At 42.5% G+C, this 17,640-nt stretch overlaps 1 protein-coding gene across 3 annotated transcripts in view; it reads right to left on the reverse strand.

Moving 5' to 3' along the window:
• pdgfc (platelet derived growth factor c) overlaps positions 1–13,460 on the reverse strand; it is a 48,046-nt gene extending 34,586 nt beyond the window's left edge. For 2 of the 3 annotated variants that reach the window (XM_056439593.1, XM_056439592.1), the window contains exon 1: positions 12,663–13,460. In XM_056439593.1, coding sequence (XP_056295568.1) covers positions 12,663–12,975 — 313 coding nt within the window. In that variant the 5' untranslated portion in view covers positions 12,976–13,460. Of the gene's footprint in view, positions 1–2,726; positions 2,805–12,662 lie in introns of those variants that run through there. The other variant, XM_056439594.1, reaches the window with a different exon arrangement.
• Between the last annotated feature and the right edge of the window lie 4,180 nt (positions 13,461–17,640).

Genomic DNA, 17,640 nt, shown 5'->3' on the forward strand with positions numbered 1-17,640 from the left:
TCCCCGTATCTTAAGACACTCTCTTGTTTCTACGTAAGGGTCCATCTGTAACACTCTTGTGCGTCACCAACAACCCTGAATAGACCTTTCTCAGAGTGAAGAGTTCCACTTGTCAATCACACGTCCAACTGAAGACATTAATAAAGGCTGTGCCACATTAACTTGAGCCAGTTCTGGCACCCACTGTGACGTGCATGCTGACGCACTGGCACATCTACATGGAGTTGAACCAAAATGAAGATAATTAGGTAAACCTGTGCTTTTTTTCCTGTCACGACAAGTCAAATATGTCTGCAGTGAGAAATGCCTATAGCTAGACAAATCGCCTCTAGGGATAATATTCTTGAACAGTGTAGCCAAAAATACAACTCCCAGTAAATTACAGCATTCCCAGTACGTCCTAGACTGGCTGAGGTGATGATTTGCGGTGGGCTTCCATGTAAAAAAAAAAAAAAAACTATCGACCAACTGGCATATATCCCATTACTTCCAGCTCAAAGCATATTTGACATGCTCTGACTACACCGTCGAGTGTAATTCCGGATGCTCTTTAAACTTGCCTGTGCTTTCCACCACTTGACTGGATTTGTATATTCATATGTTGTATTCCTCAACCGGTGCTGAGCCACGCCAAACCTCCGGGCACTGAGCCGTTTCCTCCCCACATCTCTGCACCGTAACCACAACCAGGATCAGATTCCCTATCAAGTAGGAGACACGTTCATAAGCGTTTTACATCGTGCGCAGGGACGAACCAGCTCAGAAAACCTGCGAGGTTGCAGAAAAAGATGACCGCCGCTGTACTTTCGCGGTCAACTAGACGTCTCGGGGATAAATGGAATCCAAAAATTGGAAAAATAACCAACATTTCCAACTGACTTACTGGAAGAGTCAACGTGTTCCGGCGGAAAAAGCTGTTGAATGAATCACGTGCATTCTTCCAGTAATTCCGCCAGGGCTGCCAAGTTATTATTTTATTATTATTTTTTTACATCATACGAGGACAGCGGCTTCTCGCGGTGCAACAAAGTTTACAGGTTGCACGTTGCGTCGCATTCACGCTACGATTTTAGATAGATAGATACTTTATTAATCCCCAAGGTGAAATTTGTCGTCACAGTAGCAGCACCAATAAACTAAACACATGAGAATAAAATATAAATATAAAATATGAAAAACAGGGATGAAAGATATAGATGTATACAAGTAAAATATAAAATACAAAATGAAGTATATATATGTATATAAATAAAATGAAATATATACAGTATGTATATATATATATACACACACACAAACAAATATAATACAATGACTGTGCAAAGTATACAAAGTAAAATATAAAATACAAAATAAAATATATATGTATATATATATATACACAACATATATGCATACAGAAATATAATACAATACTAATGACTGCAGTGTAAAATTAAATTAAATTCAATAAAATATTTTTTCCCTCGATGTACAAGTGGGAGTTGAACAGAGAGGCAAAGCCAAGTATCAGGATATTATGTATACCACACTCCATTAAAAAAAGTCAATGGTATTAAAGTATGTCCTCTATTACTCTGGGTATCAACTTCCCTTTTTTTAGTGTGTGTTATTTATGGTAAAGTTCCAGATCACCAGAAATAGAAGCTGTATGCCAAGATAGTGGCTCCAAGACAAAAGCCTTTCCAGCACCGCCGCCAATCCTGTATTATTAAGGATCTGGCTTGAGTAAGAGGCAATTTCCCCCCTTATTTTATTAAATGGATATTGCTGGAGATCCTGTGCAGACAGCTACACACACACACACACACACACACACACACACACACACCTAAACACACACAGTCCGTCAAAAGTTATAATAAGTAATGTGCATTTTCATTCTATTTGGGCCATAGAAATGGGATACGCTCCCACGGGGGGATCCGGAGTGTAAGCATGTCGCGGCAGAGCGTATCCAGTCAGCGCCGAAAAACACACTTGTGCTTTGGGAAAAGCCGTACATTCTTAAAATAGTACGTGTGATTGGGTTACCGTCTCTGTATGCCACTGGCGTATATCACATCTCACCATGTGCTAGGTGACATAATCCAGCCCGCATTGGAAGGAGCTGTGCCGATGATTACTGGGACAGGTGTGGTGCTTAACCCCCCCCCCCCCCTCCACCCCCCTACTACCACCACCCTATATGCATTAGAGCTGGGATATTTCACGTCTCTATTTAATAGCTCTTGGTACACTTTTCTCACTCTCCTCCGATGGCACATAAAGACACAGTGGCGGTTTGGTTTCCATGGGCATGCATGACTTATGGGGTTGTTAGCATGGTACGTATTTTGGCTAACGGAAAGTGAAAGCAAGAAATACATTTTATCCACAAACACTGTTTGAGTAATGATGCACCGTTGGGGCTGCAGCACATGCTATACAATCAGATCCAAGAGGCTTTTTAAAATAGTTTATTTAGCTTTAAGATCTTGGAGAATTTCCCCAACGCGTAAAAGGAAACACCTCCGAACAGGAAGTAGCAAGGAACCAAAGCTGTGGGATAAATGGAGTGGATAAAGAAGTACAATATTTCCCTCTCAGGAGTAGATAATGTTGCGTGACATGGAAATATTCAAGTAAAGTGTAAATCCCTCATATTAGTACTTATTAACCTCGCACCACTGAGTGCTGTGAAAAGTAAGCTCACAATTGAAAAGCAAGTCACCATCTGTACTTACGCACGATCATGTTTTGATGTGACTACGGTCACATTTCCCTTTAATTCTCCTCCCAACGAGACGCGCATAACATATCTGCTGCACTGAGTGTGGGCCCTAAACCGCGTGACGCTTCTCAAGCATCAGTAACTCGCGCTGCTGCTTTTCTAAAATTAGCATCAATAATGATGGTGCCTGATAACCGTGAAATGTCTCCGCCGCATCGGATGAATCCAGCAGCTCGGTTACAGGCGCCAGGAAATGTGTCGTGTCATAATGAGGAGGAAGGGGGACGCAGCAGAGAGTTTGTTTATGCCGTATTGATGAGTTCTGTTAAGTTGTAATAGTTCATTTTGATTTTGCACATGTAGATAGAGGAAGTGTTATGCTTTAAATTAATACATATAGAAAGATATTATAATAGGAAATATTAGGGAGAATATTATTCTGACTGTATTATGAATTTATTGTAGAGCATTAGGGAAAGACACTGTGTTCACTGTATGTGATGATAACATGAAAATGGCAATAGGTACTGTTTATATGTATGTTGCATGGGAATGAATGTTAGTTAGTATTTCAGAAATGTTGGAGCCGGTTGAAGCCTGTGACCCGATTTTAATCCGGAGAATAACACGCGGGACTTTTATTGTGAAAATACTTTTTTAGTAGCTTGACCGGAAGTGACGTTTTGACCCCTCCATTTTGATAGCGGACTTTTAGCCAACGAGAAGGTGTTGAAGTATGGACTAACCTTTGAAGAGTAGGTGATTGGCTGGTTGGCGACTAACACGTCTTTGTGCTCGGACAAATTGCTTTTTTCGTCTTGATCTGGGTTAGACTGCAACACTCGCTTGCTTTCAGCCTGTACCTGTGGAGCCTGGATCACCGCGAAACCCACCATCATGAGCTTTTGATTATTTGTGAAACTTTTGATTATACTTCTTGCCATTAAATATCGTTAAATTGATCCATTTGATTGAATTGATTTCCATCGAGCGCGAGGGGCCCCTCATAAATTGCTCTTTAGTTCTGAGCCTTCTGCCATCAAGCAATGTGGCTACATGGTCTACAGTGGGTCTGTGGAAGTCCTGGAGAAACGCAACAGACACCTTACTATATTAAAAAATCTGGTTCTGCAGGGGGAGAGACTGAAATACATGTAGGCGGTCACATAATCGGTATGTTGAATATATTTTTTTCTCCGAATGAATAAAAGTCCAGAGAATTTTTAAAATATTTTATTTAGGTATTTTTACAGAAATACAACCTTCAAAAGTAAGAATGCATAATAATAATGTAACCTAAAAATAAAATAAAATAAAAGTAAAAATTAACCATTCAAAAGTCCAGAGAATTATTATTCGATTTTATAATTGATATTTTATTTGGGTATTTTTACTGAAATACAACCTTCATAAGTAAGAATGCATAATACTAATAAAACCTAAAAATGAATAAAAATAAACAAAAAATTAACCATGCAAAAATCCAGAGAATTATACGGGATTTTATTCATATAATGATTTAGTCGTTTAATTAATGGAGTCATTATAGACCGGATGGTGTCTTTACAAGGCAAAACGTAGCTATTGTTTTCAAGAATAGGAACCGAATGGACCACAAATAATGGCAAATATGCACACGTTGGTCACGTTTAATGAACCACTTTTATGGGATGACATTAAGAATGTGTCCAGTGTGTCGTTAGACACTGGTTCGTTAACAATGTGTCGAGCAGTCGGGTCTCAATTAACTTTTTATGGCACTCTACCTCGCTATGAATTGGTCCCCAGAAACTCCTGTTCCATTTCAAAAGACAGCTGTGGCGTTCTTCAGCTCTTGATCTGGGTCAAGCTCCCTGTCAGTCAGTTGCGAGCTGAGGCCCACGAAGGCCCGGCGGAATGAAGAGTCGAGTCACAACAGGACCCTCTTTTAAAAAAAAATACCTCTCTGATAGGAGGTGATGACATCTGACGAGCTACGCAGACGTGCCCTCCAGACACGATAAACCGAGGTCAGCTCATCTCACCGCCAACGTTTTTAGGACGGCGGAATCCCTTGTTGCCAACAAAAAAGGAGAACCAGTTCTCACAGGATGACTCAGGTTTGTGTAAAAGTACACTGGCAGAGTGTCAAACCCTCAAGTTGATTCAATTGCTTCATCAATGGAAGCCTGTGTTTTAGAGTTTTCTTTTAAACAACCGGAAGGGTAATCATTGTTGCCAGAATTTACAGTCGATCAAACAACCTTTCAGAGCGCTCTCTTTTTTTTCCACACTGTCATAATTTGTCTAATTTTCTTAGCTACCAAATAAACACAGTTTCCTTGCCTTGACGTGCAGCGGTATCAATGCAACATACATCACCATTGTGTTATACGCAAACTCTGATGACCTCTTAAGGAAGCGGCGTCTGTGGGTCAGTCTTTCAATCAGAGGGTTGGTGGTTCAATCCCCGCCCTAGTCGATGTATCCTTGAGCAAGATACTTGCTCCCTCTAGCTTTCTCTAGGGTACATGATAGTAAGTCGCTTTGGATAAAAGCATCAGTGTAATGTATTGATCGTGAATGTGACCCATTAATGCTGAATATGTTTTTGAGGGATTCGTTGGTTGGGTTTAGGGTGACTCTGTCATTTTTCCATTATTTAATTAAAAATTTTAGGAAAAAATGTCTTCAGTCCAGAGCTGCTACAAAGGTAAGCACATCTTCCTTGGTACCGGGCGTGTTATTGACCCACACCAGCTCTGAGGGCAGTAGAACAGTCGGTTATTACGACAATCAGCCCGGTTACGACAAAAAAAAGAAGAAAAAAAAGAGTAAAAGCGCCGAGGAAACAATGTAAACTAGCGGGGATCGACAGGTATTTGCTCTGACAAGTAGGTAATCTTGACTTCAGGCTGACACGCTCCGCCCTTCGTGTTTAGACTGCGCCAGGCAGACACTTCTCTCTGCCCCGCCAGAATCAATGTTAGCATTGGGACCGTTCACAGTGCCGTGGTTATGCCTCTAAATGTATACACTGTACATTTGTAATGCTTCGCGAGCTCCGGTGGGCATGCACTTGACTCGCAATTGCTCATTTTCTTTTCTCTTCGCTTTGTTCCATTCAGTCTGCTTCGTTGGGGGGGGGGGGGGGGGGGTTGCTTCGCTCGCTGCCAGCTGGTCCGACTAAAGCCACTCGAAAAAGCATTGTGCGGAAGCGGCAGATAACGCTCGCCGAGTCCTTTCCTTCTCAAAAGGATGCTAAATTGCTTTTTTTCAAATTCAAGTAATTTCATTCTGTGGATGAGGGGACGAGAAAGAAAAAAGACACGATAGAAATGTCATCTGTATTTATTGTTGCTGCATAGAAAACGTGGCAATGTCAAAAATCGGTACAACGGTGTATCTCAGAAGCGTTTTGCAATGAAACATTGACAAAGGCCACGCATCTGAGTCTGGCATTGCCGAGCTGATTGCGCAACTTCCGTCGACCGACGATCCTTATCTGAAAACTGGTCATATTTAAGCGCCCGTTTCTTGTCGGAGGGCCAAGCACCGGCGGCGGGACAATGAGAACCACTACAGAACGGAACCGATAAGAAGCTGAAAAGAGAGGAACTCTGAACCACATCAAGAGATTTCATCTGAGGACTTTATTTATCCAATGTTTGCTGAGCTTGAATGCGATTTCTCACCAACACCCTGATTTCTATTCACGCCGTTTCAGACACACCCGGGAGCTACAAGTACACCCACTGATACTGGCCACTGCAATTAAAAGACATACAAATGAAAATAAAATAATGAATCTCCAAAATGTCACACCAATGCAGAGAAAGTGGCGTCTTTGGATAATTATATATGTTTACAGACAGAAACCCTTTAAAAAAAAAAGCCACTTCAAGCCTATACAGGGGTCTTCATCCGTGGTATGGGTTGAGTACCACTTTAAAAGCTAGCCTATCAAATATTTTTATATTAACAATGGGCTGAATGTTAAAGTGGTTGCTTGACGTGACAGACCCACAGACAAAGTATAACTCAGATTCCACTCTGCTTTTCGCATTTATTGTTTTAGTTCTATTGCACCACTTCGCGCCAACCTCTTTTTTTCTTCTTCTTTTTTTGTGCTTTCAGCAACAGGCAGATGTTTTGAGTGAAAAGGCTCTTACGAATCCACTTCCAACTGCCTGCTCTTCACCAGACCGTACCAGACAGCGTTAGTGACGAGCCGGTGAACAGAGTGGAAGCGTGAAGCCACCGAGAGCCAGATATGTTCTCCCTCGGAGACCAAAAAACAGATCTAAAAAGCTTACGTAAATATTGTACCGAAGATTATCGGGTGGTCCGAAACACGATCACGAAAGAATGTAAACGTTTGTCGCGGGACGTGTAAACTTTTCGCCAACACTTCCCCGTATCGACTTTATACGGTGATAATATATCACCTGTGTTCATAGCTTGTTGCGCTGCCCCCAAATGGTCATTACGGATTCAAAGTATCACGCTCATCCACTTCTTTTTTGAACAATATTTCTGCTCTTTTGGCTCAATCAATGACCCAATCATCGACTGTAACACTAACTTTGATTACGTTCTTCTCCAGAAGAGCCGAAACCTGCGTGACACGGATTTGCTGAAGAGTCCCGTGGCTGCTTGAGAAAGCGGGGGGGAGACGGTACTTTTGCGGTCGGCAGGCGGCGGCATGCTTTGGTTGCCAAATACAGCGCTCCACGTTCACATAGCGCTGACAGGGAAAACAGAGCCACTGTTACCCAGGGTGCCCCTGCTCTGTAGTGAGATGTCGAAAGGGGAAAAAGTCCTCCCGGCAGAAGACGTAGACGTGTCTGTATTCGGTGGTCGGGGGTTTCTACGGCTAACGTGGAACACAAAACTGCTGATTTGTGGATTTTCTTTTTCTTACTTACATTAACAACTTTAAGGATGGATGGGCCCAAACCTTTAAAAGCCATTGTTCAAATCTCTTTTTGTTATACATGCAGGTTTCATCTTACAATAGTAACATTCTCAATGTACACTACCGTTCAAAAGTTCGGGGTCACGCAGATAATTTCGTGTTTTCCATGAAAACTCACACTTTTATTTATCAAATGAATTCCAAAATGAAAATAAAATATAGTCAATACATTGAGAAGGTTAGAAATAATGATTTTTATTTGAAATATTAATTTTGTTCTTCAAACTTGTCGCTCAAAGGAAGGTTGTATAGCTTCTCTCACCAGCATAACTGTTTTCAGCTGCGCTCACATAAAAAGGGTTTTCAAGGCTTTTCTAACCCTCCGTTTGTCTTCTAACACTATGTACCATTAAAACACTGGAGTGGGCCTCTATATGCCAATGTAAAGATTTCATTAAAAACCAGAGAATAGTCATTTACAACATTAACAATGTAAAGAGTGTATATCTGATTAATTTAATGTTATCTTCATTGAAAAATAGTGCTTTAATTTGAAAAATAAGGACATTTATAAGTGACCCCAAACTGAACAGTAGTGTAGTTGTTGCTTTGCATCCCGCTGAGTTCAATGAACATTCGACCCATCGCTTTTATTTTTATGCTTTTAATTCACTGGCCACGACAACGATGAATTACAAAATGCTGCATTCATTCACTCATTCGTTCAAAGTACAGCCTTTTTTTTCAAACTGGAAACCATCTTTCCCAGGGGAAGACGGCTCAGAAAGAACATCTGACCCGTATTAAAGAACGCATGGAGATTCCAAGACCGGCGAGTTTTCTTTCACTGCTTTAAGAGGCGTATCGTAATTTCAAATTAAAAGTTAAGAGTTAAGCACTATGGAAACCATTTGAAATAACAGTGGGAAACAGAACGCCAGCTGGCCACACTTGTAGCTCCCAGTACCCCGATGGGCGGTCCTAGTCTGGACAGATTTGGAGAAAGAGAGAAACATTTTAATTACGTCTTAAGTCTTCATGCATATATGATTTGAGGGCAACATGACCTTTTGAATGTGAAATATTGTTATTATTATTCTTTTTTTTTAATTCACAGCTAAAAGGGTCAATCAAGTGAAGAGATAGGATCCGCTTTATTTTGATCACTATACATTTTTCCTTAATCCAGACACATGACAGTCTCCTGAGCAATTTGATTACATAATAGGTTCATAATAGGGCATCAGAATGTTTAATTACTCCAACTTTGTTTCCGTGGAAGACAACTCTACCAGAACAATACCCATGAGCTTCAGCTGCCATCTCTAAGGGGATGAGATTCACAACGTGTCTGTTATTGCAACAGTAACTGACTGCATCTTAAATTGAACAAAATGAACTATTTTAAAACAGCTGGATGCATTATCGGGTTTCTGCGGGGCAGCACATGTAGCCTCATCTCAAAGTCAGAGGCACACGCAACAATATTCCGCTCTGTCATCCGATGGTTCTTCTCTCTCTCTCTCTCTCGCTCTGCATCTTAGGAATTTAATTTGACTTCTTCACTGCAGTTTGTTTTCCTTTTATTACCTATTTTCTATTCCAGTTGCTAATCTTCAAGAGAGAGACACGAGCCATAGAAGTGCTTCAACTGTCAATCGCCTTACAGTGTCAATGTAAAAAAATGAAGGGGATGGTTTTTTTACTGACAAAAAACAAGTTTTCTATGAACAAACTGTTCTCCGCCATCTATGAATGAATGTGTAACGTGGGCTGCACACCTGAAAGGCCACCCAGAGACTTTCCTGCTTTTAGCCCCCACACTTTAAACTGTTTGTCTGCATCATAATCTAATGAAAGCACAATCCACCTCTGTATCGTTAAACCGGCGAGCATGTACACGTGGAAAGCCGCACACGCCCTCCCCCCACCCCCACGGGCCCGTGACCCCTACAACCCCCAGTTCTCCCCCCCCCCCTAATCTCGTAATCTTTTGCAGAACAGCAGCCTCTGTGATCGTTGGCAGGTCGAGCGCGTTGCATACCTTCCTCCGGTGGCGCTCGGGGGGGGATATGCGGCTGGAATATCTGCAGGTAATCCGCATCTCCCGCTTAATATTTGCGGCCGGATTTTTCTAATAAGATCCGGGCTTGTGCTTTACGGGTGGGCTAGGTTGGGGGATGAAAACACGGCCTTTTACGAGGAAGCCGAATCACTAGAGATGATATGAAGTGGGTGAGGGAAGCATCTTCAGCTGGATGTGCGGTGTTATACGACTGTCACCTCTGCCTGACATTGTGAGCTGTGTAGCACGAACAAAGTCCATGGCAGCGAAACCAGCTTATTCACTTCAGTTAATACGCCTGCAGACGAGGTGCAGCTGCAGCTTTATTGTGATATGCCTGAGTCTATTTGCATAGGCGGGAGAACAACATGTTTTGAATTTAATCTTAAAAAATGCCGCTCTCTGAGATAAACAGACTGTAAATCCTGTCACAAATTAGAACTATACCTCCTAGAAAATACATATATATACTAATGTGCTTTGACGTAAGGCTTTTGGAGGAAACACTGTCTGTGGTTCACGTCCTGCATCATTATTTTTGGCAATTTGAGACACTTTTGGTTAAATTATGAAACGCATTTTGGCTAGAATTTATATTTTCAAGATTTAACTCAGACTAAAACTTAATATAGGCAGCATTATGTTCCTTACAAAACATATTTACCAATGTAAAGTCGTTTTTAATGAATGATTTAAGAAACAGTGCTATAACTGAAGGCTGCATTCGCTTTTATACCAGTCAATCACAAACATAATATCCTAAAATACAACTAACATCCTCTGTGGAATAATTACGGGAGGAAAAAAGAGAAAGAAACCGGAGACTACTGGTGGTAAACTTGCCATACAAAGCATTTTTCTGCAGATGCCACTTCCACCAATGGTGTTCCTCAATAACTGTGAAACCTTATCGCCATGTGGCAAACACATGAACATGAACATGTGCGATACGTGTTACTGTAACACAATAACCCTCAGCGGCGGAGGAAGGAAGTGTTCACATTATTTATGACCACAACACACACACAATGTACATTTCCAGAGTTCATCCCCATCACATTAACCCTCTTGTTTGAGACTTTTGGTCCGAACCACTTATTGTGACATGGGGGGGGGGGGGGGGGATATCTTATGGAGTAATCAGCAGCCGCTTGCCAAGTTTAATACGACCGGGGGACCATAACTCTCTCTCTCTCTCTGCAACGACTGCTCGACATGCCAGACAGGTCTCCCCCCCCCCCCCCCCCGCCCAACCACCACCACCACCACCACCACTACCCTCCATCCCTCAGATCGATGTCAAATTGTCTCGCGGAGCATCGGCAAATCAAGCGAGCCAGAACGGTGAGCGCTCCCCGAGTCAAAGGTCACCGGGTCGGCCCTTTTTCGCAGCTTCGCCCCCTCCGGGCCGATGTGTGAGACCGCCGTTTCAAAGGGTTCTTTGACAAGTTCAACATCTCTCCACCTTCTCCCCCCCCCCTTCCTCCCTCTCTCCCTCCCTCTCACTGTTGTTTTCCTTTCTCGGGGCCGTCCTGATTAAACCCGCGGGTCCCGGCGGGAGGCTCTGATTTCCCAGCCCTGACTGTTACTGTAGAGTGAAGTCAGCGCCGCATGTCCTCACACGAGGCCGGGCCGGCCCACTTGGCTGCGGAGGGCCGAGTAATGAATGAAAGAACTGAGCGGCGCAAACATCTGCAGGGTGCAGCCGGGTCGCCGCTTTGAACTGGAGCCTGTGAGGTCCCGTTGTCTTGTTTCCATGTTGTTTTAAATACATCTCCAATGCAAATGTTTGACTATTGACTGATCGCTTTCTGGAAGTCAATACATGCTTTATAGATCACCTATAACACATGTATAAGAACAGTTTATTTGCTTTCGGGATTAGCTCGTACTTTACTCTCTCTTTACTCCACCAGGAACACCCACCTGATGGATTGAGCCTCCAGAAGAAAGTTAATTATAAACTCATACAGCGGTTTAACAGTCTGCTGGATAGATGCTCCTGATTATTACACGGTCTGTAAGACAAAGGAAGTGTCCGGAGAAGGATCGCAAATCATTCTCAACTTATCTAGAAGGCATCTTGCATCATTAGTCTTATTGCTTCATTACTACAATGTCTGTAACTAAAGTGTGTGTGTGGTGGGGAGCGAGACATAACATCGACATGAGAAACCAATCAGCACGAGTCAGTGCATCAAGTGGCTCATGGGAAATGTATTGCTCTTTGAAGTTTGAAAGACAGAGAACGGCCAGACTCGACTGCAGCTGAACACGTCACATGTAACAAATACAAAATAAAAATGTTTATTATTATGTAGTTAGTTGGATGTCTGCAGCTCTGGGGGTAAGGCAGCACATATATATATACATATATATATATATATATAATATATATATAATATATATGACAATATATGTAATATATGACAGTGTTTTAAGTCTTATTAAAAGAGACACATATTTGTTTTGGCTTTTTGTAACAGTTTCACTATCTGGATTTGTATAAATTAATACATATAGACACCAGGCATGTGTGTGTGTGTGTGTGTGTGTGTGTGTGTGTGTGTGTGTGTGTGTGTGTGTGTGTGATATGACACCCTTGAATTTCAACTTGCCACCCCATGTAAAATGTTCTAGAATCGCCACTGCCCGGGGCTACTGCTACATGAATGGAGCCTTTTTTTCCCTGCTTCTTCTGATCACAGGGGAAACTTCCCCCCGGGGGACTTGGAATGTCAGAGGAGGTTTCCCCCTTAAACAAACACGGGTAGACTTTAAAAGGTAAAAAAAAGAAGGTAATTTTGCACTTCCTATCCTGGATAATGAAGTTCAACATGGATGAAACGTCTCCCATTCATTGCAGTTTGAACTCTAAGCAAGATGTGGGTTTACAAGTAATGTTCAAGCACTTTGCAACGTGTGTGAGAAATGTCATATGTGTATAAAAAACAACAACAACAACAGCTAAAACAATGACAACTCACCGTTTTGCTCCTTTACACTTGGGGGTTGAAATTTGCTGACGTGACTTGATTCAGCTTCCGAGCCATATTGTTGGAGAAGCGATGCAAGAAGGAAAATGAATGGAAGGATCATTTGGATGAGTGGCGGTGGGCAAAGCGCTGTTGACGGGATGGTTTGGCTCACCACACACGTGCGTCGTTTACGGGACACCAGTGCTGTTTCCGACACATTTGGAGAGGGTAAAAGCAGAGTAGAATCCACATAATCTGTATCATCAGTCCTTTTGGGGGGAAAGTGAAAGTTAAATCTCCCTAAATCAAGATAAATCCTCATCCAGAGCCCGCAGATCTCGCCCGGCGTGTGGGTAACGCGAGAGCGCACCTGTTGGTGTTGGTTCGGAGAAAAGTTGGTCACTGGAGTTGGGAACCAAACTTGTGTCTCTGTGTCATTATAATCCTGGAATTAGTTGTCAAAGCGTCCGCAGTGTCGGCATATCATCTATGGCACGAGATCCTTGGAGAAGCGCAGACGCATTGTGGCTAAAGCGCGCGCGTCCACGGTGCGTCCTGTCTCCCTCTGAATGAATTCCCCGTTGCTCTTTTACGCATTACAGCAAGAGAAAACCCAAAAGAAGCTCACACAGAGTCAGCGGGACGGAGCAGCAACCTGATTATATACAGCCTGCTACCCAGAAAGCATTCCGAGACGGGCTCTGTTGTCCCGCGAGGTCTAGACTCGTGTGCGCGCGCTGGTGGTGGCGGAGGCTGAGATAAAGTATCGCTGCTCGGCCCGGGGTTGGCTCGGTGGAGACTGCCAACAGTCGGCGCAACAGGTGCTGGACATAAAGTACAAGTTCCCAGCCGAGGAAACTCCCCGGAGCGTTAACTCTTCCGCTGCTGGACGCCCGGTCCAATGAGGTGGTTCACCCGCTTAGGAGGAGGCGGAGGAGGAGGAGGAGGAGAAGAAGAAGAAGAAGAAGAAGAAGAAGAAGAAGAAGAAGAAGAAGAAGAAGAAGAAGAAAACAAAAAAATGAGAAATTATGAATCTCGCCATTTCATTAATGAGTGAAGAAGAAGAAGACGGAGGATGAAGAGAAGGAGATGGAGAAGAAGAAGGAGAAGAAGAAGAAGGAGGAGGAGAAGAAGAAAGAGAAGAAGAAGACGGAGGAGGAGGAGAAGAAGAAGAAGACGGAGGAGGAGGAGATGGAGGAGATGGAGAAGAACAAGGAGGAGAAGAAGGAGGAGAAGAAGAAAGAGAAGAAGGAGAAGAAGAAGGCGGAGAAGAAGAAAGAGAAGAAGGAGAAGAAGACGGAGGAGGAGGAGAAGGAGAAGAAGGAGGAGAAGAAGGAGAAGAAGAAAAAGGAGGAGAATTAGAAAGAGAAGATGGAGGAGGAGAAGAAGAAGAGATCATTGGAGCTCAGAACAACAACATCATTTTAAGATTAATCTGTTGCAGTTATTCGTAATTAGTGGCTGAATGTTGCACAGACAATATCAAATATATAGTTTTATTTAGTTTTATTCCATGGATAAAAGTTGACGCATGTAATAAAGCACATTGAATTATGATGTTCATAGTTTTCTGGAGGTTTTGCACATTTTGCTGCTCCTGTCTCCTCTGTGTGAGCGCTCATAAATAGATCATAAATGCTCATAAATATCTGTTGTCATTCTCTTCCTATTGGGCAACGTCCCCGTTGCCTCTTACATTGTTCCCCCCAGTGCATCATGGTCCACCATCGTGGTCATTCAAGGTCAAATAAAGAAGTCTGCAGCGCAAACTCAAAACCAGGAAGCTCGGCCAATCAAAAGGAAGCAAACTTTCCGGGAAGAACATATGCTCCGGTAACTCTGTAACCACGGAGTGATGCTTTCTAAGCCTTGATTTTTTTCTCCCCAGCACACTGGTTGTACCTCATCAACTGTGTTCTCATGTGGTTCCTCCCGTTCTATCCCCCGCCACACACACATACACACACACACACACACACACACACCCTACACACCCCACCCAGCACAGACACAACAATCAAAGGGGAGTCGGAGACATATTGAACCCATTGAGCCCCGGACACATGATGCAATGCTGCAGCAATTTGACCCCCCACACACACACACACACACACACTACCCCCACCCTCCCCTCCTCACCCCCCTCCCCAGTCTACACACACACACAGCTCCATGCAGAGACCACCACCTCAAAGAGCCGCCGTCTCCCCCGTGCATCACGGTATGCAGGAAAGGGTTGTGGGTTTAAAAAATTTTTAAATCGGAGACGGTGTCCGGGGGAAAAAGAAGGCACATTTTTTTACGTGTGTCGCCCCCCCCCCCTCCTCCCTCGTGGAGGAGACGGGGGCACATAGCGGGCCTTCGTGTGCCTGCCGCGAGGGCCGAGGCCCTTTTGTGTAAAGAAGAGTGTCACATTCCAGCCCTGCGAGGCCCTGCAGCAGATGTCAGCGCGTACACAACGTGGAATCCCTCTCTCTCTCTCTCTCTCTCTCTCTCTCTCGCACACACTCATAACACACTCATTCTACCCCTTGAGGGTTTTTTTGTCTGTAAAACAAACAAAAAAAGAAAGCGGCCTATTTTGTACTCGTTTGCCCCACACTTGATTGCCGCCTCCACGGTGGTCTCGCTTTGATACAAAGAAATATAATAAACAAGAGGAAATTAGAAACAAGGCAGACCCTTTTTTTCCGGGGGGTGGGGGGGGTCACGGCTAACACACAGAGAGGCGTGCCAGCCATGGAGGGCTCTGCGTGTCCCCCCCCCCCCCCGAGAAAGGCTGGAAGATAGAAATGTATACAACCGAGGCCTCAGGGTCGCCGGCTCCCAGCCGAATTCCGATTGGACTTTGGGCTTTTTTAGCCTTCTTTTTTTCCCTCCGGGTACGCATAACTGTCAAGCAAACGTCTGCACTCGCCCCATCAGCATCTGTCACGTCGTCTGCAGAGCAACAGTTTCTGTTCCAGCTGATATCAAGTGGAACAAAATGGAAGCTCGGACACGTTCGCCACATCCAGATCACCATTACATCTTGAAGGAACAAGGGGTGGAGGTGTGTGTGTGTGTGTATGGGGGGTTGAGATGACTTCATTTATATGGTAACAACCTCCTGTAGTAGCAGGAGCTTTTTTTTGCTGTGTGGTCCCAGCTGAGGAATTTAGGAAAATAAAAAATGACTCACATTTTCTCGGAAATTTAAAACAAATTGAAAAGTGTCTCAGGTTCTTTGTGAGTTGTTTATCATCGACTCGCAGATACACAGCTGTGCTCATGCTCCACGAGAGCCGTACCCTTCAACTTCTGACTCAGAGAGATCCGTTGTTGTGAATATTAAAGTGTTCTGCTGTCAGTGAAACCAGAGCCCCCTGGTGGTGCCCCTCAGAACTACAAGTCAGTCCGAAAGTTGCCACCTTCAACGCCACTTGTTGAAGCCATTGTGGGAAATGTCAGTTCTGAAGAAGGCAACATTTGATCTCACTCTTGTCTCTTTTTAAGGAAAAGCACATAGTCATGTGATTATAGTAAATCATATGGTAAAAGTGTTGGAGACAAAATGGTGGAATTCCCCCAATTTTGCATATTTTTCACGTTTTATTTCAGTTCCTCATTTGACCAGCTCACTTGACTTTGGCTCAAAGACTTCAACTCCCATATTATATTTTTAGTTTTCTTTCTCTTTCTTATTTTTTCATATTTAATTTATTATTTTATTATTTCATTATTTTATTATTTTATTATTATTTTATTCACTGCTGTGCATCCGCTGTTGTAATCCTGCAATTTCTAATAAAGGATTCTCTTATCTTAATGTTTACTTCAATGATTTGTACATTTATTTTGTTGCTGTAACCTTCATTTACTCTAGAAATTCCCATCACTAATGCAGTATATGTTACACTGTTGTTTTTCAGTAAATTGTCGTGGCCTATGGCTCAGAAAACCGCTCTATAACCCAAAAGTGATTTCATTATGAAATATCTCGACACAAAATAGCGTCGTTGTTTGTTTCTTGTCTGCTGATAATCTTCACAACTGGATGAATTCTGCTGTTGTTGCACTCAACCGCCCGTTGGTTTAATTATTCCTGTGTGATGGTCTGTTATCTATATTTAACTGGTCTCAGTTACATAATCACCTGTACCATCTGTTAACATATTTCATTTTTAAGTAGCAGTTGTCCGCGGCGACTGGAGGACTCCTATAGCAGCTGCCTATAAACCACTAAATCTGGTTTTCTACATGTATGAACACCCATTAGCACCCTTCATCTCATTTTCTCCACTGGAAGGGCACCCCGAGGGGCACTTCATCATATTTTAAGTACCACGGGGGCGTTCGAGATGACATCTTTGCCATAATTTCCATTCGAACGCGGGGGCACCTCAGGGTGCGCTCATACACCATGTAACACCACTCCAAACACAGTAACACACATAGATGTTATTAGCAACATATACTCAAATATATTCAAATTAACATTCGCTAATATGCATATCGTCACCTTTTAACAGTGTCACTAATGTATCTATTCATCTTGTTTAGGTGTATTTACATCTATTTGATGTGTTAGCTTGAGTTGGAGCCAATTGTTAATATATGGTAAATACCACGGGGGTGTTTAATCAGCCATTGCATCATATCAAATGTGAAATATATATATATATATTTATATATTATTTTTTTGGTAGATATATATATATATTAAATATATATATATATATATTTGTTGGTATATATACTGTATATACTGTATATATAAATATAAATATATATATATATATATATAAATATATGTATATATACAGGACTGTCTCAGAAAATTAGAATATTGTGATGAAGTTCTTTATTTTCTAATGCAAAAAAAAAAAAAAAAAAATGCATTCTTGATTCATTACAAATCAACTGAAATGAATATTTTTTATTTATTATTTTATTGTATTTATGCTTAGGGATTAAACTCAAATATATTTCTATATATTAGAATATC

The sequence above is a fragment of the Pseudoliparis swirei genome, chromosome 19, assembly GCF_029220125.1.
Source record: "Pseudoliparis swirei isolate HS2019 ecotype Mariana Trench chromosome 19, NWPU_hadal_v1, whole genome shotgun sequence".
NCBI classification, from domain to species: Eukaryota; Metazoa; Chordata; class Actinopteri; order Perciformes; family Liparidae; genus Pseudoliparis; species Pseudoliparis swirei.